This window comes from Rhincodon typus, chromosome 36, assembly GCF_021869965.1.
Source record: "Rhincodon typus isolate 14 chromosome 36, sRhiTyp1.1, whole genome shotgun sequence".
Lineage (NCBI taxonomy): Eukaryota > Metazoa > Chordata > Chondrichthyes > Orectolobiformes > Rhincodontidae > Rhincodon > Rhincodon typus.
In genome coordinates this window covers 10,563,270-10,589,695 of record NC_063367.1, presented here as the reverse complement: position 1 = coordinate 10,589,695, position 26,426 = coordinate 10,563,270, and the positions used below count along the sequence as shown (strand labels likewise).

Here is a 26,426-nt window from a genome sequence, read left to right as displayed (position 1 = left end):
TAAGTGATTTCTACTTGCAAGAAATTAAGGGCTTAGGTACACAATTCTTTGAAATTTGCTTCACAGGTAGACGGAGTGTTTGAGGAGACATTTAGCACACTTGCCTTCAATGCTCAGACCTTTGAGTGTAAGAGTTGGGACTGAACATGACATCGGTGAGGTTTCTTCTGGAGTACTGTGAGCAGTTCTGGTTGCCTTGTTATAGGAAGGATATTATTAAACTGAAGAGGGTCTAGAAAAGATTTACCAAGATGTTGCCAGGAATGGAGGGTTTGAGTTATGAGGAGATGCTGGATAGGGTGGGACTTTTTCCACTGGAGTGTAGGCTGTTGAGGCGTGACCTTATCGAGGTTTAGAGGGGCATAGATCAGGTGAATGACAAAGGTCTTTTCCCTAGCGTGGGGGAGTTCAAAACTAGGGGCATATTTTTAAGGTGAGAGGTGAAAGATTTAAAAAGGACATGAGGGGCAACTTTTTTTTTTAAACAGAGTGGTTCATGTGTAGAATGAACTGCCAGAGAAAGTGACGGGTGCAGGTACAGTTACAACGTTTAAAAGACATTTGGATAAGTTCATGAATAGGAAAAGTTGGAGGGATGTGGGCCAAGCGCAGGCAGGTGGGACTAGATAAGTTTGGGAACATGGTCGGCATGGACTGGTTGGACTGAAGGGTCTGTTTCCATGCTGTATCACTCTATGACTCTATAATTAAAATATTGCAGAACTTGCAGGGAAAGCTAACCAGGAAATGAAGGAGGGTGGGGCAAACACCTTAATTTCTATCCACTTAATAGATGGAAAACAGGTGGTTATGAGTCTCCCATATCCTGAATATGGCCTGTTCCATCAAGATGAAAGAGCTGGCACTAAGGTACTATTTTTTACTAGCCTTTGTTCACTTTTAATTGTCTTGATCATACAGCAGCAAAGCCACACCTCTCACTGCGGTGACCATAATCTCCATGGTGATGTACTCCCCTTTCTTGACAGCCAGTGTTGAAATCTCACACTGAGTCAAGAGTATCTCCAGGCAACTGTGACATCAGTAAGCAAAGTGAGCAGCCAATCACGCTGATGTAATTCCACAGACAGCAAACCAGACAGTTAGAAACATGTGATCCTTCACCTGCAATTTACATTTATTACACTGTGTGGATCTGAGTGGATTCAGGTTGACACAGACAAATTTTAAGAAGAAAATGTGAAAAATGCGAATTCCTTTTTATTCGTAATGGAGAAATTTGACATTCCACAAATATCAACTTCGCTTCGTACGGCCATTGAGGAGTTTGGCAATGATTCTGAAGTTAGTACGCAGTAAAAATTCCCAGTTATGCCTCATCCAACAAGGTGTATCAAGGGTTTTCACAGTAAGACTAACAGCATTAGAAGTTCTCACCAATTCATTGATTACTATCTGGGGGACAGAGTTAATCCTCAACAGCGGACTCTCAAGTTAAGGGTGGAATCACTGACATTAACTTCTGGAATTCCATGGTATTCCGTGCATGTGTGGACTCCAGCCAGTATTGTGTTACACAGCAGATAAATGAGGGCAAACACAGGCAGTTTCGCCGTTATTACATCTGCAAAACCTGTGCCGTGGCTCTTCGGAGTTACCGCGTGAAATAGAAACGTGAAGACTTCAGGAGATTTTGCAACACAGTGGCAGCAAAGAAGGCTGTTACTTAACAACTGGAATGACAATGACCGGAAAAAAAAAAGCACAAATGTTCTTTCAAAGCCAGCAGCTGGTTATATGGGCATTTAACAGGAATAATGTCACTATCACAAGCCAAAAATAGAACAATTCAACTCTTATAGATGAAATATATCATTGAAAAATATCATTCCACTTCAGACTGTTTGATATTCTGAACAAGGATCTGGGTTCCTCAAGCATTGAATTGACTGCAGCACAACAGCAGATTGGTTAAATGTGTATAAAACATAATTAGCTACATCCTTAATTTTTGACACCATATTAGCTTTCAGATAGTGGCATCTGCAGCAATTCCCAGGACAACTGGAGCAAACAGTTTGGCCAAACAACTAGACGGACAAAGAATTTAGCTCAACTGCAGCTGTGATCTCAGTTAATCCCAGCCTTAGGTCAGTTGGGTTATGCTTAAACAATGACAACCGTGAAGTAAGGCAGCAAAATGGCAAAGCACTTGTGGAAAGGCTCTTGACTTGCTTCGGATTTTCTTTCTTGTCATTCGAGTACTTCCTCTTCCACTGAAAGGAGAAAGAGAGAAAAAGAGATGGATGATTCAATCAGAACAAATCCAAGTAGGGGTGGCTCGAAATGTGCACGCTGGAAGTAACCAAGGCACAAATATCATGGAACAGAATCTGGGGAGCTGTGGGACCGTGGACAGATAACATGAGATTTTATGTTCATCAATTTCTCTATAGATGCATGCCCTGCAAATGCTGCTCTGTTCTATTTACAAACAAAATATCACTATTTAGTTAATAAGAACTATTTCACTATTTAGTTAATAATCACTTCTGAGGAAGCGTCACCGGACCCGAAACGTCAACTCTGTTTTTTCCTTCACAGATGTTGCCAGACCTGCTGGACTTTTCCAGCAACTTTGTTTTTTTTTGTCACTATTTACTTAATAATTTTTAAAGGTGGGGTGAGTGATTGTTGCATAATTGCAATGTCACTAATCTAGTAACCCAGAACACAAGGCTAATATTCTGGGGCATTGGTTCAAATCCAACCATAGAAGATAACAGAATTTGAAAGCGATAGAATTTAAAAAGTTACCAAGTCGGCAATGTTGATTATCATCATCTGGTTCACTGGTGTACTTTAGGGAAGGGAATCTGATATCCGTACCTGGTCTGGCCTACATGTGACCCTAGACTCACAGCAATGCTATGGACTCTTAACTGCCCTTTGCGCAACTGGGTATAAGTGCCAGTCCCATCAGTGATGCCTCACACCCCATGAATGAATACATAAGTCAGGACCATCATTCAATAAAATTATGGTTGATAAATGTCTTAAATTCACTTTACCTATTTTGGTCTACCTAATTAAGAAAAAACATCTATTGACAGGCTAGAAATCTAAAACAGAAACATAAATATGCTGAAAATGCTCAGATAGCATATGTGGAGGGAGAAAGAGAGTTGACATTTCATCAAATCTATTATCAGAAACATTGCTATTGAGAGCTCAAGCTAGTCAAATATCCACAGCCATGTACAGGGAGAGAGTTCCAGATTTTTAATATTCTTTCTGTGGAGACAAAAACTCCCTGGTATTGGTTGTGAATGGCCTAGCTTTAATTTAAAGGTTCTGGTTAGAATCTTGCTGCAGTATCTCGTGTCCCAGACGTGGACCAGAACGTCCACTTGTGAAGGGTTGACTGGTCACAATAATGTTAACTGTGCAATTTGTATGTGTTATTTGTTGTGAGTTTGGTTTTCTGGTTTTTGAGTTAGTAACCAATGGGTATTCTGTGAGCCTGAAGTTAATAATTAACATGTAAGCATTTCTGTAACCATGGTGATTCTTTTTTCAAAGCAATTTTTGAGGCCTGGCTTTAGAGCGAATATTTGCGTGTACTACTCATGGAATTTATTTATTTAATCTTTTGTGACCTATTATTAGAAATAAAGGGGATTCAAGGTTGTTCTGGAGAAAGCCACTGTTTTAGTTTCATTTTGGTTTTGAGTGGAGAAATCCTGTGAAGTCCTTGGAATAGAATGGCTGTGTGGAAAAGTACACCCAAGACGGGAAAGATATAAGGTAAACAAGGTTACGTTGGAGTGAGGAGTTAATGTTAGTCTTTAACCAGAAGTGTTGGGATAAAACCCTGAGGAGGTTACTTAAAGCTGAGTACATTTAAGCAGTTTACAATAGCTCCAGGAAGAAGCTATCTGCAGCTCCAATCTAAAAGCTTAAGTCACAAGTGATGTAAAACCAATGTCTTAAATACATAGATGTTGCTATGAATATTCTATGTGCGGAGTTCAGTCTCTATTCAATTTATAAAGGAGCATTTGGGATTAATGGGATTACAATTTTACTGTGTGTTTAAAATCTTTGAATTTGGATTATTCCATTCTATCTTTTCTTTGTCATAGGCCTTTGTTTAATGATAAAGCAAAGTCTGCAGCACTGTGTGCGAATGTTGCAGTGAGAGACCATTTTGTTTAACCAAAACCAATCCAAGATATGACCTATCAAGCCAGATTTCAGTCTGGATTCTTACTTATACAGTAATAGCATCACATGGGATCCTAACACCACAAACACATTGCATTTAGATATTCATGGTTGAGGAGCTGGGACAATCGCATGGTAGGGTCTAAGGAGGATATTGACAACCATAGAAAATAGGAGCAGGAGTAGCCCATTTTGCCCTTCGAGCCAGCCTGCTCTACCATTCAATCCCAGCTGGTCACCATTTCAAACATTGCTGGCCTGATTGAAGGAGTCACCCAGGTCTGCGTGGTATTTATAGAGCAGAAGGATGTGCAGCAACACTACAAAAAAGCTCTCTGTGTCGCAAGGTTAATCTTCTCTCTGGTACCTCATACAGTCCTTTCTGCTACTATGCATGTTTTGTCAATGCAACACAATGTAACACAATTAATGTACTGGTGAACGCTGTCTGTAAAACACAAACTTTCGCATACATGTGTTGGCCATTACGCAATTCCATCCCCAACACTCTAAGTGTCGCGATGCGCAAAGGAATACAATGTTTACACCAAAAGAGTCTCCGCGTCAACATCACATTGTTGTGAAGTGCTTTGTTGTGAAGTGCTTTTTGAGAAGTACTCTGTAATTTTCATTCTTTTTTGCACATTTTGCTGTGTTACACATAAATATGGGAAGAAAAAGTAACAAGAATGTTTACAAGAAGGTAAAATTACAGGTGGTGAATGTAAAAAAAAACACACACTTGAAGAGAAGCTAGATGTTATAAAGCATTTTGAACATAGTGAAAGAATATGTGATATTGTTTGTGCAATAGGAATAAAGGAGTTTACGTTACGCGTCATTAGAGACAATGCAAATAAAATTAAAGCAAGCTGTATTGCTGGAACAAGCCTGAGTGATAGCAAAACAGCCAAAGGAATTTGAGGAGATGGAGTGGCTTCTGAGTGTGTGGTTAGAAGATCAAACAAAAAAGCGATCTGGGACCAGGTTTCTCACCATAAAAGAGAAAGCCTCATCAATTTATGAAGACCTAAAGAAAAAAAAGCTGAAAATCCTGCAGATGTGTACCAATGGTGGCACAGTGGCTCAGTGGTTATCACTGCAGCCTCACAACGCCAGGGACCTAGGTTTGATTCCAGCTTCGGGTGACTGTGTGGAGTTTGCACATTCTCCCCATGTCTGCGTGAGTTTCCTCTAGGTGCTCTAGTTTCCTCCCACAGTCCAAAGACTGTGCAAGTTAGGTGACTGGCTATGCCAAATTGCCCATAGTGTCTAGGGTAGTGGGTGGGTCTGGGTGGGATGTTGTTTGGAGTCGATGGGCTGAGTGGCCTGCTTCCACACTGTAGGGATTCTATGATATGTGCCTGTCTTTAGTGCCAGTAGTGGCTGGTTTGCAGATTTTAAGGACCACTATGCATTTCATAACGTAAAGTAATGTGGCAAAGCTGCCAAGGCAGATGAGGAACATGCAATGGCATTTCCTCCCATAGTGAAAAAATTGATTGAAGAGGAAGGCTACAACTTAGATCTAATTTTCAATTTGGATGAGACAGGTTTATATTGGAAGCAAATGCCATCAAGAACCTACATTTCTATGCATGAAGCACATGCTCCAGGGTTTAAGGTGGCAAAGGATCATATGACTGTGTTGCTGGGTGCCAGTGCCAGTGGAGACTTAAAGCTTCATCCTGTGGTGGTGTACAAAATGTGCCAACATGCCTTGAAAGGCTACCTTAAGTCTACTCTAGGCGTCTACTTTAGGTCAAGCAAAAGAGGTTGGATGACGGGGCAAATTTTTTCTGATCTTATTGTTGATGTTTTGGAAGATGTTTTTAGAAATTATTGCAAGAAAAAAAATTGGATTTCAAGATTCTCCTCGTTCTAGATAATGCACTAAGCCATTCTCTCACCAGTGCTTTGTGAAAACATCAAAGTGCTATTGCTACCTCCAAACACAACCTTTTTCCTTCAACCCATGGACCAGGGTGTAATAGCTGCTTTGAAGGCTTATTATTTAAGGTGCACATTTAACAGGCTGATTGCAGCTACTGAGGGGGATAAGGATAGCATTCTTCAATTTTGGAAAAGCTTTAACTTCAAGAATGCTATTGATATTACTGATGTCAGTAAGTACTGCTTGCATGAAGTTTGGGAGAAGCTTCTCCCAAATTTTATTCATGATTTTAAAGGCGTTGAACCATCGGAGGAGCTCCCAAGAACCAAAGAACGTTGTGTTGCTCTTGCAAAGCAAGTTGGTTTTAAAGAAGTGGGGAGTGAGGATGTTGAAGAGCAGCTTGAGTCTCAACGTGAAGAACCCTCTACAGCTGATCTACAGCAACTTGTCGCTGAGGGGCAAATGGAAGCTGGAGATGAAGAAGATGTCCATGATGCAGCACCACGAGAGCTTCCCACTTCTCTTTTGTTTTCTATCCTGAGGCAAGTTGAGAAGCAGTCGCAGCTCTTAGAAGGCAATGGTTATAATGCAGAATGTGGCAGGGTAGCAGTTCGTGGAATATGGTCTTGTTTGGCACCCTATGAACATCTTCTTTATGAAAGAAGAAAAATAGCAAAGCAGCAAAAACTGTATGTCTTTTTTAAGCCAACCCCCGTGAAACAGTCAGAAGACAATGAACCACGGCCATCCACTTCTGGATTAACTACTTTTTGTCCTAACCCTGCAACTACAACTGCACCTGAAAGTGATGATGATGATGATGATGAACCTCAGCCCCTGCATTAACAACTCAGCAACCTCAAAATCACCCTCTTCCCCCATCAAGTTATCTTCAAATTTTTTCCAGGTAAAGTGTTAAATTTGTGGTATTATTTCATTATTAGATATGAATTTAACATTTATTTAAACAGTGCAATCCTTTGTGGTAGGCTAACTACTATGTTTGTTTTGATTTTGAGTAATATTTTTGGTGGTCTGCCCCAACCTTATTTTTCTATAAGCCCTGTTATTTTCATTGCACAGTTTTCTATAGCGCGAGGTTACACAAGAGCGCAATTATCACGTTATAGCAGAAAGGATCATACTTAACTCTGTCTGCTATGTACCCACCTACCACTCTCAGTATTGCATGCGGCGTCTTCCCTCAATGGTTGCCACTCATGCCAACCTACCCAAACTACAAACCCTTCCTACTCTCTGCACTTCTCACTCATGCACTCAGGACATCTCACCATCTTTCCTGGCGAAGAACAGACCAGCCCCATGCCTGAATGGATGAAGGACTACTCTCATAGAACACAGAACAGTAGGGCACAGGAACGGGCCCTTCAGCCCACAATGCTGGGCCTAATGTGATGCCAAATTAAACTAATCCCTTCTGCCTGTTCTTGGTCCATATCCCTCCATTCTTTGCATAAGATGTGCTTACCTAAAAGTCCCTTTCATGCTCTTATCGTATCTTTCTCCACCTCCACCCCTGGCAGCGTGTTCCAGACTCCTACCACTCTCTGTGTAAGAAAACTTGCCCCTCACATTTCCTTTGTACATTCCCCCTTTCACTTTAAATGCATGATCCTTAGTATTTCAACTCTTTGACTTTCAGATTTGATGTGCTAAAATGCAAGACAGAGATGCTGTGAGCTTCCAAGTAAGTGCAAAGTGAGTGAGCATGAAGAAAGCAAGCCGAGAACCCAGAGATGCATCCTAATCTGCATCATGAGATCGATACCTGTCCCTGTGTGCACAGTGGTGTGGCAATAGCATTGGTGTCGATGAGCTCCAAAGTGCAGTATTGAAGGGCTAAACTGTATTATAAGTCAGTTTGAGTTGTGTCCTGGTGGTGCGCTGAGGCTGGGGTGTTGCTGATGCTGAGATCCCCAGGCAGAGAATACAGCCTGTTGCTGTCTACTGAGCTTGCCCTAAGTGGTTAGGGAAGACTGGCCAACATTGAAACCTGGAGTAGGCACCAACAAACTGCAAGGTAACTGACTTTCAAATTGGAAATTGTTGGCATTTAGTTCTCACCAATACTTGGGGAAATACTAAGCTGAATCAAAATCAGGCCAGTTCAGTTAATAAGAAGGTGTTAATCCATACAAATAGGATCCTTGTGGCCTACTCACCAGAATTTTATCCAGCTGTTGAAACATTAAGGGAAAAGTCTGACTTTATTTCTCTCTCAATGCCGAGAAAATGATTTTTCCGTTCTCACCGTATTCTCCCAATGTTTTCATTGTAGTCTATGTCATCAGACTTTGGGAAAATTCTGCCCAATGTCTTTATGTGTAGCTAACCCTCCTGATAGAGCCAGTTTTTTGACAGTTTTCAGGGAATATCAGGGTAACAGAATTAAGGATCGCAGCTTCCTTCCCTAAAGGACATTAATGAACCGGTTGGGTTTTTTCCCGACTATCAACAATGGTTTCACGGTCATTATTAGACTCTTAATTCCAGATTTTTATTCAAGTTCCACCATCTACCAGTGCAGGATTCAAACCTGGAACATTACCTGGGTCTCTGGATTAATAGCCCAGTGATAATAGCACTAGGCTATTTCCTCCCTTAAAACATTGTGGAGACACAAGCTCTCCACTGGGGGGCTATCAGTGGTGAAAGGATGAGGACACAATTGCCCACTCAATTGATGATCAGATGGGCCTTCATCCCAGACCTAATTTTGAGGGAGGCAGGGACGGGGGCTGGGTATCATGCATCATCGGATTAAAATGTGCCACCCCGAGGGGGTGGTTTAAAAAAAAATCACTCCCCCACCGCCAGATTATTTTCCTAAACAGTTCAACACAATCTCTACTGGGGCTTTGAAAAGCTGCATGCCATGTCAGGATTTGAACCCTCACTCCCAGAGCGTTAGGCTTTGATTCACTATGTACCACTATGTCACTGCCTGCTAGTGATGGCCTAGTGGTAGTATTGCTGGACTGTTGATCTAGGAAACTCAGCTAATGTTCCAGGGACGCAGGTTCAAATCCTGCCATGGCAGATGGTGGAATGTGAATTCAATGGCGGGGAAAAGAAAGTCTGGAATTACGAGTCTAATGATGACCATAAATCCATTGTCAATTGTTGGGGGGGGGGGTAGAAAAACCAACTGGTTCACTAATGAAGGAAACTGCCATTCTTTCCTGGTCTGGACTACATGTGACTCCAGACCCACAGCAATGTGGTTGACTCCTAAATGCCCCCTGGGCAATTAGGGATCAGTAATAAATGTTGGCCTAACTAGCAATGCCCTTATCCCATGAATGAATGAGCAAAATGCATGCAAGGAAGAAAATAGAACAACACATCAAGAAATTAATTTATGGAAAAATACCAGAAGGGACTTTCTAAATTATTCACCAGTTTCTGATTTGTAGATCAAAAGCACTGAAATTGTCCAGTGGGAAACAATCAAACTAGTAGTAGATAGATTCAAGGAGAATTTCTTCACACAAAGAATGATCCAATACTTGAAATATAGCTCCCAGCTACTGCAGGTCAAATCAAATCCCAGTCCAGCAGCTTCCAGTGCAAGCCTTTGGCCTAGACTCTTTTCTATTCATTAACAGGATTTGGGAAATACACATTTATTGCTCAACATTATTTGACTTCAGGAGTGTGATGATGAGCCTCAGCTTAACATGTGAATGATGTATGCACCCATCTCTAAAAGATCATAAGATGTAGGAGTAGAAGTAGGCCATTCAGCCCATCGAGTCTGCTCTGCCATTCAATGAGATCGTGGCTGACCTGGCAATCCTCAACTCCACTTTCTTAGTTTCTCCCCATAAATTACTCAGTAAAAAATCTCTCCAATCTCCCGTTTTCCACCTTCCATAGACTTGAGCTGATTTTAAATGCTGCATCCCACATCTCCACACATCGCATCCACCTCACCGTCCCTAAAATAGCTGCCACTCCAGCAAAGTTTCAATTTTAAAATTCTCATCCTTGTTATGAAACTCCCCATTCGTCCGTTACTGCAAACTCCAACGCGCCCCCCCACCTGCAGCTGAAATCGTCCGAGATCTCTTCAATCCACTTCTGGACTTTGCTCATCCCAGTTTTAATTTCTCCACACTCTGTGGTAGCTGTCTGGGCCCCTAAAGCTCTGGAGTTATCTCCCACTTCTTTGTTCTCTCTCTTAAGATGCTCCTCTTTGGTCAGGTCTTGTAACATCTTTGGGTGTCAGGTTATGTTTGATTGTGCTCCTGTCGAAACACTTCAAGAAGATTTGCCATGTTTAAGGTGCTGTACAAATGCAAGTTTCAGGTGTTAAAGAATGGAGAGAGAATCATAGGACCCCTACAGTGTGCAAACAGGCCCTTCGGCCCAACAAGTCCACACCGACCCTCAGAACATCCCAGCCAGACCTATCCTATCCATACATCACTGAACACTAGGGGCAATATAGCATGGCCAATCCACCTAGCCTGCACATCTTTGGACTGTGGGAGGAAACCGGAGCATCCAGAGGAAACCCACACAGACACGGGGAGAATGTGCAAACTCCACACAGATAGCCGCCCGAGGGTGGAATCGAATCCGGATCCCTGGGGCTGAGAGGCAGCAGTGCTAACCACTGAGCCACCGTGCCGCCCCTGAATCTAATCAGAGTTCAACTGGGAATTTATCTGGAGTCTCAAATTAATCAAAAACATCCTTTAACAAAATCTCCAAGGAAAGGGTTATTACCGGTGCATACTGAGTTAAGGAAACCAATCAAAACATCATAAAAATAAAACATAATGAGGTTGTTACCAGGTAACCAATTCTTTACTACTTCTAAATTATACCTGAAACACTTTGCACTGACTTACTGATTGGCCATGCTATATTGCCCCTAGTGTTCAGTGATGTATGGATAGGATAGGTCTGGCTGGGATGTTCTGAGGGTCGGTGTGGACTTGTTGTAGCTTTACGAGGTGTATTTTGTCCTGGTTTCTTTTAAGAGAGAGATTGCACAAGAGTTGAAGAGCAGTCTGTGGTAACGTAAACAGCCCGGTTTTTTTTTTGTTTAAAAGTCACGAGGCTGTGGATTCATGTCCCACTTTGGAGTCTTGAGCCAATATTCCTGGCTGACTCCCCAGAACAGTACCAAAGGAATGCTGCAATGTCAGAGGTGCCGTCCTTTGGATGAGACACTAAACCAAGGCCATGTCCACCCTCGCAGCTGGAAGTAAAGGCACTATTTTGAAGAGGAGTAGGGGAATTATCCTTCAGTCTTCGTGAAAAACAAATTATCCGGTCGCTGTTGCATGGCTGCTGTTGGGATCTTGCTGTGCAGAGATGGGCTGTGGAATTTCCCAATTCACAGCGGTGACAACATATGCAAAGTAATTAATTGCCTGGATAGCATCTTTGGATTGTTCTATGGTGTGAAGGGTGCTACATAGATGAGAGTTCATTCTTTGCAAGCTTTATCTCAAACAACAGTTCAAAGTTTGCTTTGTTCAAAACATTCATGTAATCCCGTAGCTCCTTTGGATATACTGGAGAAGAAACCTTTAAACCGCATCCTAAGAATAAGAAGATAAAGCAGAAAGCAGGAGGGAAAGGAAGAAAATGTTGTGAGCTGACTGAGAAAGCTGAATAGAATCATAGAATCCCTATAGTGTAGAAGGAGGATGTTTGGCCCATCGGGTCAACACTGACCCCTTGAACAGCATCTAACTCAGACCCAACCTGCTACCCCATCCCTGTAACCCTGCATTTCCCATGGCTAATCCATCTAAGCCTGAACATCTTTCGATTATGGGAGGAAACTGGAGCACCCGGAGGAAACCCACACAGACACAGGGAGAATGTGCAAACTCCACACAGTTGCCCAAGGATGAAATCAAACCTGGGTCCTTGGTGCTGTGAGGCAGCAGTGCTAACCCTATGGCCAAGAGATGGCAAAGGTTTTGAAAAGAGGGAGTGACTTTTTAAATCACATTTATATAAAAAAAAACTGTCACAGAATGTGAGCATTGGTGCTAAGGCTAGTACTCGCTGCCCATCCTTATTTGCCACAACTGAGTGCCTTGCTGGGACATTGTGGAGAGCAATTAAAAATCGACCACATTGCCTTGAGTTTGGAGTCACATGTGGGCCAGACTGGGTAACAATGGCAGATTTCCTTCCCTAAAGGAAATTTGTGAGACCGCAAAGAGGTGGAAACTCGGCTGGGAGTACCAAAGGACAAGAAGCATTGACGCTGAAGAACTGTGACAGCCAAGCAGAACAACTGAGCTCCAAAATCTCACAACCAATTTTGGCAGGACTCGGAAATATTGCCTTTTTTGGCTGAGCTCTGGAAAGACCTCACAGAGGCACCAGCTTGCACGCCTGCTCCAATTAGTCCATGCTAATGATGAACGGCAGCAGCTACAGAGACTGACTGTGCCTTCCCTCTGATGTATAAAGGTTGCCACACACCTAAGTGGTAATCACAAGGGAGGAAAATCAGCCAAGCATATTCGTAAAAACACTTCCGTAACACAAACACCACGTCTTTAAAGGGAATTTGTCAGAATGAGGATATTTTTAATTTTTAGTCATTCCAATTAAAGGAAAATCTTACGACAAAGGGGCAGCACGGTGACTCAGCGGTTAGCACTGCCGCCTGAAAGCACCAGGAATCCGGTTCGATTCCACCCTCGGGAGACTGTCTGTGTGGAGTTTGCACATTCTCCCCATATCTGTGTGGGTTTCCTTCGGGTGCTCCAGTTTCCTGCCACAGTCCACAGCAGGCTAGGTGGATTGGCCATGCCAAATTGTCTCATAGTGTTCAGAGGTGTGCAGGCTGGGGGTATTGGACGTTGGAAATGCAGAGTTATAGGGATAGGGTAGTGGGGGTATGTCTCGGTGGGTTGCTGTTCGGAGCGTTGGTGTGGATTCAATGTAGGGATTCTATGATTTCCCATGTCTTGTACTATGGTTTTCCTCACAGCAGTACCATTGTTACTTCAATTTCTTTCCCCCAAATGAGAAAATAGCAATTTTAAGAGGAGAAATAACTAACAGGAATGAATTTTCTGGTGTTGTTTTAGCACCCGTTAAGATATCTGTAAGCATGATGTCATGGTGACTGGGGTCAGAGTTGATGCTCACTGCTGGCTGGGACCTGGAAGAAACACAGAAATGACCAGATGGTGGAAAAGGCAGTCCGCCAGAATGAAAAACACTGGCCAACACTGTTCATTTGTGCCAGCGATGGAAGGGACAGCCACATCAAAGGGAGGTGATGGCCCAGTGATATTGTCACTAGACTATTAATCCGGAGACCTCCGGGTAATGTTCTAGAAGCCTGCGTTCAAATCCTGCAATGGCAGATAGTGGAATTGGAATTGAGTAACAAAATCTTGCATTAAGAGCCTAATGATCACTTAGAACGGATGCTGATCGCTGGTGAAAACCCCATCTGGTTGACTAATGCCCTTTAGGGAAGGAAATTTGCCTGGTATGATTCTAGACCCACAGTAATGTGGTTGACTCTTAACTGCCCTCCAGGCAACTAGGGTTGGACAATAAATGCTGGCCTAGCCAGGGATGTCCACATATAAGTGAATGAATATGAAGAAATTGACCTCTAAAGCTACAATGGACAATGTTCAATACAAAGGTGGTACTTGGTGCAGCCCAACGTATGAATGTCATCAAAGGTAAGGCCAGGAGACCAGAATTGTACTGATAGTTCTGTGTTTCTTTCTGACCAGAGGTCAGCACACTGATATCCAAAAGTAATTTCAATATTCCGATGGATCTCTTAGGACATTTAGCACTGTGTTAACATTACAAAGATTAAAAAGCGATCTTTAAATATTCTTTAAGATCTTTTGGCTGTCAGAGCTATTTGATAATCCTTAGGTGAAGTCTCATCAAAAATTCAGTACCATTGACACATTACTGCCCTAGTGTTACAGTGCAGGTCCAACCTATGCACTCTAGTTCAGGAATGGGATTTGAACTCATAACTTTTTAATGCTCCCGTGTGTTGCTGAGTGAGCACTGCATTGTCAGACGCACCAGATGTGCTGCTAAGTGATCCCCCATCTATCAGCTCAGGCTAATATAGAAGATTCCATGGCACCATTGGAAGAAATGAGTTCTCTCTCACTCAACATCGCACACACAAAAAAAGATTACCTTGACATTGTGATTTCTGGGTGTGTGTTGCACATTCTAGTTGTTATAGTCCACAAGGATACCAACCACACAGATAGGACTAGGAATGAGGTTTTGCTTAGGGATTATGAGAAACTAGGGGACCAGATTAACAAAGCAGAATTGCAAAGGGAACAATCTCTGATTTATCACCTGAGCCACAAGTAAATTGACATCAGGTAAATAGGATCAGAGATTTGCATGTGAGGTACATAGGTCAGCGTGGGAGAAACAGGTTTTGATTCATTCAGCACTTGCACCAATACTGAGGAAAGCAGAGTTGTACCTTTGAGACTCTTCATCTGGACCTTGCGGACCAGCATCTTGGTGAATCATATGACTAGAGTGTGGGAAGTGCTTTAACCCAAAAATAATGGGGGTGGGAGAGATCATAAGAAGGGACATTTGTAAGTGAGAGACAAAGGTTGAGAAATACAGCAGGGGTAGCAATACAGAAAGCAATACAGCTTTTGTAATCTCTTGCAAGTGACACCTCTTCGAACTGCAAGAAGATTTTAGCTGCTTCAAATGCCATCTTATTTTTGTCTGAGAAACCTGATGTTTGTCCTTTTATTCTTCACAATTTACACTAACTCCATATTCAATCGAACATTGAACAGGGACCCCTCAAAATTTTTCTGCAACTTAACAGGGAATAATGAACCAATAATCATATCTCACAGTTCCCCAGGTCATCTTAAAATGTATAAATGTTTAAAAATTTCTCTGAGACCAGCAAAACCTGACTGCTACACAAGACAAAAGCAAACTGTCTAGGTTTCTTCAGTGGCAGCAAAAACACCTGTCAATTGTAACATACTTTACTTTAAAAAGAACACTGAAAAGAAAGAACTTGTTAATTCTGCAACTTAATGCGTACAACTCTAAAACCTCAAACACACACAGGCGCATTCTGACAAGATGTGCTTTCAAGAGGGATTTGTTCTGTCCTGTTTCTCTCGAAGAGTGGAGTTGTAAACCTGGTATTGAGGTGACTGCTCCATGGAAAGCACAATAAATAGTTTTTTTTAAAAAAATAGACAAAAGAAGCATGAGTGGATGGAGTCAGGCTCACACAGACCCCCAGGAATTTAGTTTTTGCTTTCAATTATTGGAGTTAGGTTTTTTGGAGTTGAAGCTGCTAGACACAGGTCTCTCTCTGCTGCTGAAAAAAAGTTGAGTTCTCTCTCCTCTGCTAGGTTCATTTTGTCAGTGTTCTTTCTCCTGGACTGGAAGAGATTGCAAGTGGAAGAATTCTGTTTTGCCAAAGTTGCCTTTGTCAAGGGGGTGTTTGTGGGATGCTGCAATATTGGAACAGCGTAATTAACTGACATTATTGCAAGTTAGTGGCAGTGAAGGAACAGTGATATATTTCCAAGTCAGAATGGTGAGTGGCTTGGAGGGGAACTTACAGGTATCGACGTTCCCATGTATCTGCTGCCCTTGTCCTTCTAGAAGGTAGAGGTCAGGGGTTTTGAAGGTGCAGACAGGGAAGCCTGGTTGAGTTGTAATAGTAAATCAGGGAGATGGTGTCACACTGCTGCCACTTTGACGGAGTGGATGGGGTGCCAATCGAAAAGGCTGTCTTTGTCCTGGATAGTGTCAAATGGTGTCGAGATTCCCGAGTGTTGTTTAGGCATCATCCAACCAGGCAAGTGGGCATTTTCTTCTTACTTACCTCTTGTCTTGAGCTCAGATGGCATTGGCAATGGTGAGGGACTCCAGCACGGATTCGAATGGGCCCTGTGCGGGCCTCATGGTGGTGATGGGTGGACCACTGCTTATTTGTCTGGCCCAGACAAGGGACTTGGCACTGGAATCAGCAACTGCTACGTTGGTAGAGGTGAGGTAGGCCCAGCAGCTAAAGATGGTGCCTGAGGATTGGAAACTTCATCATCGGTTGGGTCCAGCGCTGGCAGTGGTGAAGCGGTGGCAAAAGAACATGGTGGCATCATTGACCAGGTGGGCCCAGCGGTGAGAGATGAGACTCTGAAGTTGGTGAGTCAGGGGCAGGTAACAAAGGGGAATCCATCAGTAGCGAAAGATGACGCTTGAAGAGTGGCAACTTCAACGTTGGTTGGGTCCGAGGTAGATGGTAGCGAGGCGGTGGAGGAGGGACGGCAGCGCAGGCATCGTTGATGATGAGCTGGCTCAGGACTGATAGAAAGATGTAGTTTAAGGGAGAACCTATTTTTTCCTTAAGACCAAAAGACGTAGGAGCAGAAATTAGGCCATTCAGCCCATCAATTCTGCTCCGCTATTCAATCATGGCTGATAAGTTCCTCAACCTCATTCTCCCGCTTTCTCCCCTTTATTCTTAAAACTGTTCAAAACGGCACCAGTTTGTGCTGACAGTAGGAAAGCTTTTCACCGTATTTTACTGTTTTTGTCACGGTAAAATACACACGACAATAAAATCATTCACTCATTCAAATTATTCCACCACCCTCCTGAATTGTGTCTTGTGGACTGAAGATGAGTTACTTGTTGCAGAATTCCTAGCCTCTGACCTCTTCTTATATAAATGGGAAACACACTGCAGCCATACACTCGTAGAATCCCTACAGCACAAATAAAGCCCAGCAAGTCAGCACCAGCTCGATGAGGAGGATCCTCCACAGATCCACTCAGCCTCCTCTCGTATCCCCACGTGAGGTTTTTCACCCCATGACTAGTCCACCTGGCCTGCACATTCCTGCACACCATGTGGCAATTTAGCATGGGCAATCCACCTAACCTGCACATCTTTGGACTGTGAATTGAATTGATTAAATGATTTATTGTCACGTGTATTCAAAGTAACAATACAGCGAAAAGTACGTACTTTCACCATACGTAGTGCCATCCACATTTACTTAAAATAAGTTAAAGAAAAAAATAAGATAACTTAACAGAGTCCAACTTTCCTTTCCATCCCTCATTATGCCTCCCCCAGAGTCCCGCTCCAGGCTTTCCATCCCTCGCCATGCCTCCCCCAGAGTCCCACTCCAGGCTTTCCATTCGTCGCCATGCCTCCACCAGAGTCCTGATCTGGGCCACCTCAGCCTCATCCTTGCTGACCCACCTCTGATGCTCCAGTCCATGCTTGATCTGCCATCGCTGCAGGACACCTGCGAGTTCAGCTCCCATCACATGGTTCCTGGTCATGACCCAGCTCCTTAGGCAGCTAGTTGAAAGAGGTTGAGGGGGGGGTGGTGGAGATAGAATTACTACAGAGGGAGGAAGCCAGAGCACTCGGCAGAAACCCACGCAGACACGGGGAGAATGTGCAAACTCCACACAGACGGTCACCCGAGGCTGGAATCGAATCTGGGTCCCTGGTGCTGTGAGGCAGCAGTGCTAACCACTGAGCCATCGTGCCACCCACTCAACTTCCTCGAGTCTGTTCTGCCTTTTAATAATATAAATGAACTGCTGTGACTGTAAACAGAAATCCACATTCCTGCTTGCCCCCGATAATCTTTCATTTCTTTTGCTATTCACCTCTGGCTTAAACATATTCAAAGACTGTTTCCACCACCTTTTGAGGAAGAAGGTTCCAAAGGTTCAAGATCTTTGCGAAAAAAAAGAGTCACGTCATCTGCTTTTAGGTTTTTTTTTTAAAACAATGACCCCAAGTTCGAGTTTATCCCATGAGAGGAGACTTCCTCTCCATGACTACCCTGTCAAGATCCCTCAGGAACACATATATTTCAGTCAAGTCGCCTTTCACTCTTGTAGCCGTAATATTTATACGACCAGCACCTTTCAATGTTTACTCAATGTTAACCCCCAGGATGTTGATTGTGGGAGAATTCAGCAATAGTGATGCCATTCAAAAGTCAAGGGAAAATGTTGTGTTTGAGATTGCTTGGCACTTGAGTGGCACTAATGTTACTTGCCACTTGTTTTGCCAAGCTTGTTATCTAGATTTTGCCAGATAAGGACATGGACTGTTTCAATGATATTGCTGGGGAGTTGTGACAGGTGCTGTACATTCTGCAATCGTCCGTAAGCATCCTCACTTCCAACTTTTTGATGGTGGTCATTGATAAGACATTTGATGGTTAGTTCTAGATGGTACCTCATGAAATGCAGGCAGTGATATTCTGGGAACTGACTTGATTAACCCCCAAGAACCACAATTATCTTCCTTTGTGCTAAGTACGACTCAACCCAGCAGATAAGTTTTCTCTGGTTCCCCTCTCACTCCAGTTTTGCTTGGACTCCTTGATGCCACACTTGGTCACATACGACCTTGTTGTTAAGGGCACGTCTGGAGTTCAGCTCTTTTGTCCATGTTTGGACTGAGTCTGTAACGAGGTCAGGAGCTGAGTGACCTTGGCAGAAATCAAACTCAGTACAAGTGAGATGGTTATTGCTGAGCAAGTGTCACTTGATAACACAGCTGACTACCCTTTATTCCAGCACGAAATTCATGAGTGGACTCATAGGCCAGATTAGATTTGTCCTGCTTTTTGAGGAGAGGATATACCTCAGCAATTTTCCTACGAAATGCTCGCAAGGCAATTTCAGACAGTGCTTAAAAATCAATGATATTGCTGTAAGCCTACAGTCCTTCCCTGAAAGATATATTGTCCTTCCCTGAAGGACCTTAGTGAACAGATGTATTTTTTATGACAGTTGATGAAGGTTACATAGTCACAATTTGACTAGCTTTTAATACCAGGTTTATTAATTGAAGTCAACTTCCTTCATCAACACAGCAGGATTTGAATCCGTGTCCCCAGAGCTTTATGAGTCTGGAATGATCACTTTGTGTGTTCAAGTGTTTAAATCTTCTAAACGTTAAATATAGAGTCATAAAACAATGCATTTTTTCCAACAGTCTGAGAGATATTACCCCATTATAGGTCCAATTATTCAGTAGAATACCTGACTATCTTGGAAAGAATGAAGCCAAAACTAAATTTTTAGTTCTGCAGTAGAGGGAAGGGTTTCCGTTGTGAATGCTCTATGGGAGAAGCTTCAAATTCATTTTTTCATTAATTTTAATTAATTAACTTAAGTTAATTTGAGTAACTTCATTCCATTCTCTCATACATCCAGATGTGTCACACAAAACTGTCTACAATGTGGCACTAAACTGGCAGTGTAACTTATTGTGACAGTTTTACAATTTCTATCAGGGTGTATATGTTGTCTTGGCTTTCCATTCCAGGTCTTTACTGATCCTGCTCTTTCTTATAAGCATCACTAGGTAGAACATTCCTTAAATGATTTGGCTCTCTCTCTTCCCTATTTTGTAGAAGACGCAATCTCAGAAATGTACCCTCTAACAATCTGTGGTAACCATCGCATCATGAGTGAAGTCAGATCATACAGTATACAGAATATATTCACATATTTGTTCTAGTCGTCATTACAGATTCAACATGATTAATGGTGTAGCTCAATATGATAGTCAAACACTTGCCTGTAAGTCATGAAATATTAATATTGAATGACCCTTAGTTCAGTGAGAAATGGAGTTTTCCGAACAAGAAAAGATACAAGGTTAAACCCTCAGTCTGTGTTGTTAACTAACCTTGGCAAGGACTGAAGTAAGGCAGTCACAGCAAGCCTAGATGACAGAGAAGGTTAGTGCTGCCAAGTGCCCATAGATGGATAATTAACAGTGTCAGAACTAAGCTTGATGGCAATTCTACCAAGTTGAGCAGTTGTCTGAAACTCATTGTCCAGATACATGAGGAATGGAAGACAACCAATGTCAAAGAACCAATTCCCAGAGCAAGATACCACAGCATACGCAGAAACAAAGCCTAAGAATAAGGGACAAAATAGTCAAAAGAAAACAAAAGAAATTTGGGTAATTTGTCTTTTACCATATACACGTGTATACCTTTTTAAGAAAGGAGAAAATCAGCCTGACCACACTCTTTAGAAGATAGAATAGTTTGGTAAAAGTCACAATTGTCTTACTAGACCATAGGGCTGCTCTGTCATTAGACTGAGACAACTGGTGGTGGTTTAACCTGAGGGTCACCACACCTCAGGTGAGAGGAGAGGTTGAGAAGGAGAGTCCTTCATGGTAACCTCAGCTAGTGCAAGAACTGAACCCATACTGTTGGCGTCACCCTGCATTGCAAACCAGTTGCTCAGCCAACTAAGCTAACGAACCTTGGTAGAAAATCTCAAAAACAAGTGCCTGATGCTCTCTAGCACAGATTAAACATGAGATAGCCATTCACACAAACTACAAAGACAATGCATTCCCAAGAAGGAACAGAGACAGATATCACTCACCCAGTTGCTGCCCCTTATTTGGCACCTGCACCCCCTTCCCCAAAACCTGAGCACAACTGACCCCTATATTGCTGGGCTCTATTATTTGATGTACCTTCTGTCCCAGGTCCAATTTCCATGACAATATATCATCAATCTTTCTTCCCAAGGACAATCCCACATTGGAACAAGCTGCCAAAGGGAAATAGTCACAGCCCCATCCCTAGAAAACGTTAAGATCAATTTTTAGATTGCTTCCATTTTAAAAATGTATCATCACTAGGATAATCATCTCAACAGGTTTCACCAGTGCTACCTGGAGACATGTTGGAGGAATGTTATTATGCAATGCCAGAACAGTTAAAGACAAAATAGAGTAAACGTAAGATTATGTGGGAATTGTTTTTAAATATTCACATTTATATAGCATCATTCACGACCTCAGGAAAATCAAATCAATAGCCCTTGATGTATCTCATGGATAAGTATATGAATAAGAAATGTTTGGAAGGATATGGGCCAATCACAGGCAAGTGGGACTACTTCAGTTGGAGATTGTGGTCAACATAGTTCGTTTCTGTGGTCTATAATTCTACGATAACTCTACTTTAACGATGCAACGTAGGTAACTCAGCAGCAATTATACAAACAGCAAGATTCCCCAAACAGCAATGTGATGGTAGCAGATAGTTTGTTTCAGTGATGATGGTTAAGAGATAATATTGGTCAAGGCAGTGTCTTTCTCTGAAGAACTCTACTGTTAGACCGCAAGACAGAGAATATAAGAGCAGAAAAAGAACATTCAGCCCATCGAGTGTAGTCTGATCAGATAATCCTCAACTCCACTTTCCTGCCTTTCCGCTGTAACTCTTGATTCCTTTACTGATTAACAATCTGTCTATCTCAGTCATGAATGTACTTAACAACCCAGCCTCTACAGCTGTCTGCAGTTCAGAATTCCATAGATTTATTACCCTCTGACAGAAGAAATTCTTTAGCATCTCTGTCTTAAATGAGCAACCTCTGGCTCTGATATTATTAGGTCCTAGCTTTTCCCTCAACCTTTCTGCATCTACCCTGTCAAGTCCCCGCAGAATTTTGTATGTTTCAATAAGGTCATCTCTCATTCCTCTAAATTCCAATGAGTACAGCCACCCTAGTCAACATCTCCTCATATGACAGTCCCTCTATACTCTGATCAACCTCATGAGTCTCCTATGAATTGCCTTCAATGTCAGTATATCTTTCCTTAGATAAGGGGACCAAATCTGTTTGCAGTATTGCAGGTATGGTCTAATGAGTGCCTTACATAGTATTAGCAATACTTCTGTATTTTTAGGTTCCAATCCCTTTTAAATAAAGGCCAACAATACATTTGCCTTACCTATTACCCACTGAATTGAGTTGCTAGCTCTTTGTGGTTTCTGCATGAGGATGCTCAAAGCACTCTGTGCATTCTTTCTCCAGTTAAATAGTATTCAGCTCTACTATTCTTCCTGTCAAATTGCAGAACCTCACGACAGCATTGTATGCTCTTTTAAAAAAACCTGAGAAGGCAAATAAGCCTTGGTTTGATGTCTCATCCGAATGTCGGTCCCCCGACACACTCGCGTTTCATCAGTGCTGCACTTGAGTGTTCAAGTTTTTACTTCAAGCTGCACAATCTCCTGGCTCACCTATAGTGTGAACCATTGAACTATAGAATCATATAACAGAATCATAGAATCCCTACAAAGCAGAAGCAGGCCAATCGGCCCATTGAGTCCACATCGAACATCCGAACAGGATTCCACCCAGACCACCCCAACCCTATATTCCTGCATCTCTCATGGCCAATCCACCTAGCCTGCACATCCCTGCACACTATGGGTAATTTAGCATGGCCAATCCACCCTAAGCTGCACATCTTTGGGCTGTGGGAGGAAACCGGAGCACCCGGAGGAAACCCACACAGACATGGGGAGAATGTGCAAACTCCACACAGACAGGGTGAAATTGAACCTGGTCTCTAGCTAAATGTGCAACAAGCATATAAAAAATCTTGAATCTGCACTCCCTTCAAGTCAACACTTTTTTTTCAAATGACAAGTTGCAGCGTGCACATTTATAAAACTGCAACTCCAGCATTGGGGATAATGTGTAATTACAATGTGACAAATTTAGGTCCACTTCCTTCATTGTACACATCAAGAGAGGTATTTATCACTGAAATCCAAAAAATAACTTTAAAACGATCGAATTAATTTACAATGTTTAACTTCACTCTAGCTTGCCGTGAGTCCCAGTGTGGAAAGTTGTGCGAAATTGACTAGTGTATGTTTAAAAATGAAATTGGGTTAGATAACATTCATGAATTACCAACAAACCTGTGAATTGTATTAAAAACTATTTCTCTGCTTAATCTGCACCCAGCAGGTCTGCAGAAATTGGTTCTTAATAAATTGTTATTTAAAAATCAGAGCTTTATTCACTTCCTGGTATAACAGATGTATGCCAAGGGAAAAGCTGTAAAACTGAGATATTCACCTTCTCTCAGTGTGCAGTTATAATTTGGACTGCCGCTTTGTGGAGCCTGAACAAAACTGTGCCAACAGCTGCTTAACAAAGGGATCGAGAATACATTTTCCTTTTTGTTAAAACAATCATCTTCGCAGGTTGAAGTGCCCTCTATTGTGACTGGATTTGCTCTGTGGACTTTTTTGCTGAGAAACCAAAATGAAGCTCCAAGAACATTCATCATTGTTGCAACGATTTCAATATGTACTTCAGATGTCCATCTATCACCACTTATAAAGGAGTGGGAAAATTTCTCTTTTAGAAAGGATCATAGTCATAGAGGTCTGCAGCACAGAAAAGGTCCTTCAGCCATTGACTCTGCACCAGTCAAATTTCTGAGGAAGGGTCCCGGCCTGAAATGTCAGCCTTCCTGCTCCTCTGATGCTGCCTGGCCTGCTGTGTTCATCCAGCTCCACACTTTGTTATCTCTGACTCCCAGCATCGGCAGTTCTTACTATCTCTAACTAATCAAATCCCATTTTTCAGCACTTGACCCATAACCTTATATGGCTTGGCATTGCTAGCGTAGATCTAAATATTTCTTGGTGTGGAGATGCCGGTGTTGGACTGGGGTGGATAAAGTCAGAAGTCACACGATGCCAGGTTATACTGCAACAGATTTATTTGAAATCACAAGCTTTCAGAGCGCTGCTCCTTGGAAAGCTTGTGATTTCAAATAAACCTGTTGGACTATAACCTGGCGTCATTTGACTTCTAAGTATGTCTTAAGGGGAAAGGAAAGTTTGAGACAGCTCCTTTTGTTTGAAGTCCGTGTCTTTTTCAGGGAGAAAAAAAATTACACCCTTCAACAAGTTCCTTCTCAAGCACACACCATCCTGAATTGGAGTTACATCACTATTACTTTGATGTTGCTGAGTCAAAATCTTGGAGGCCCCTTCCTAATAGCATGTGGTCATCCCTACACCTGAAGGACTGCAATTATTCAAGTAGGCAACTCACCGCTACCTCGTAAAGGGCAATTAGGGATGAGCAATAAATGCTGGCCCAGCCAGTAATGCCCACAACCCATGAATGAATCAAATAGAATGCTTAAGACTCTTCAATGTTTACAATGCTGGCCAAGTCCCTGTGACATTGACCCCGATTTATTCCACACAACTTAAAAGGATAAGAGATGATTTGATTGAAATTTTCAAGCTATTAAGCAAACTGATAGTTTCTCCCCATTCAGCCTATTTCCATTTGTTGGGAATCCAGGGCCAGAGAACTTTCCAAAAGTTTTACTCCACAATCATACAATTCCAGTCAATTTTTCCAGACATGCTTGTCAGATTTTGCGAGTCACTTTGTAGACCCGGGGGTCAGGGAGAAGAATATATGGAATAGATTTCAGTAATGAGGTTAGGAACACCTTAAACACAAAAGGGATTGTAGAAATTCTCTCTCTGCCAATGACGATCGATGCTCGATCAATGATTAATTTTAATTTTGATATTTAATAGAATTTCGTTTATGAAAGCTATAAAGGTTGTGACAGCCTTTCTGTCTTGTAAGGCAATAGTTTGCAAAGCAGTGCAAACTTTGCATCCAGCAGCGTATGGAATGGTTCAGGAGCTGACGATACCGCTGTGGTAGGACAGACATCAAACAATGATGAGTCAGAATACAGGAAGAAGATTGAGGGCTCGGTGTTATGGTTCAATGATAGCAAGCTCTCTCCCAATGTTGGCAAAACAAAAGAATTTATCATTGACTTCAGGAAGGAAGGAAGGAGGACATGTCCCCATCTACATCAATGGAGCTGAGGTGGAGAGAGTGGACGGCGTCAAATTCCAAGGAGTGATGATAACGGACAATCTGTCCTGGACTTCCCACATGGATACGACAGTCAAGAAGGTACAACAATATCTTCTTCCTCAGGAGGCTTAGGAAATTTGGGATGTCCATAAGGACCCTCACCAATGTTTACAGACACACCATAGAAAGCATTCTATCCGGGTGTATAATTGCTTGGTATGGCAACTGCTCTGCCCAGGACCTTGAGAAACTAAAGAAGGTTTTGTGCACAGCCCAGGCCATCACAGAAGCCAACTTCCTAGCCATGGACTCCATTTATACTTCTCATTGTGAAAGGCTGCCAACGTCATCAAACACTTCTCCCACCCCAGTAATGCTCTCTTCCAATCTCTTCTATTAGGCAGAAGATACAGAAGCTTGAACACACGGACCATCATGTTCAAGAACAACTTCTTTCCTGCCATTATTAGACTGCAGAATGGACTCTCTAACTTTAAATAATATTGATCTTGTTAATGTTGATCTTGCTTAGTGTACCTCTTGTGCAGTTGTAACCTTGTATGCCTCGCTCTGTCTAAGCACGCTATGATCTGTATGTCCTTGTTTGCTATGGTCTGTCTGTACTGCTCGCAAAACAAAGCTTTTCACTGTACTTAGGTACATGTGACTACAATAAATCAAATCAAATCCATGCCAATTTCATCCACATTTGTTACAGAGTAAGAGAGCACGCTGAATGGTTCATTCCTGCTTGCCTCTTCCGAAGCCCCCCCCACCAACCCGTTCCAAAATTTAGTGGTCACAGCCATCAATGTCAGTCTGCTATCTTTACCCCTTGCTTGGAAATGTTCTTGTAGCAAAGGTATGGATGTCCTGGAGGTTATGCCAGCTCACTATACAGGTCTTTGGGTACACAGCCATTATTCATTCAATAAGCATGGCCACACCAACTTAAATGCCACAATTAAATGTTCCAATGCCACTGGCTTAGCAAATGTGTGTACTGATGGAGTTAGCGCATTCCAGGACATTTTAGTCAGTGATCTTGATTAGGTATTAACCAGAATTTGCCATTTGCTTTAAGAATAAGTTTTGTTGATGATAAACATATTATTTTCAGTGCATTAAAGCAGCTTTGCAGACATTTATTTTTGATAGCAGTACTATAGAGAAGCAATTGGCCATTTTCTCATTAAGGCAACACGTCTCTACTAATGGTGTGACTGGTAGAGTAGTGGGGTTTGATTATCAGTGTATTCCTCTCACCATAGCCAAGTTTTTGTTGTCCAGGTTTTACCAGCGTGTGGTCGGGGGCACCCTGGTGTGCACTAGGGGGGCGCAATGTCCTCAAGTTCGGGGCCACGACCCTGGGCCAATTGCAGTACCAGGGCATGTGATTTCTGCACCCCGTCCCATCTCCTGCTGGCACTGTCATAGAATCATCTAATCTCGACACTATGGAGCAGGCCATTCATCCCAACGAGTTCACACCGACCCTCTAAAGAGCATCCCACTCAGACACAGCCCTCATATTTTACATGGCTAATCCACCTAACCTGTACATCCCTGGACACAATGGGCAATTTAGCATGGCCAA

General features: G+C 42.4%; 1 protein-coding gene across 1 annotated transcript in view; it reads right to left on the bottom strand.

Annotated features, from left to right (window-relative positions):
- Positions 1–1,185: 1,185 nt before the first annotated feature.
- Positions 1,186–26,426, bottom strand: part of LOC109935430 (CD276 antigen-like) — a 244,887-nt gene continuing 219,646 nt past the window's right edge. Inside the window, exon 7 of the mRNA XM_048617131.1 lies at positions 1,186–2,237. Within this exon, the coding sequence (XP_048473088.1) occupies positions 2,215–2,237 (23 nt within the window). The 3' untranslated portion in view covers positions 1,186–2,214. The remainder of the gene's footprint in view (positions 2,238–26,426) is intronic.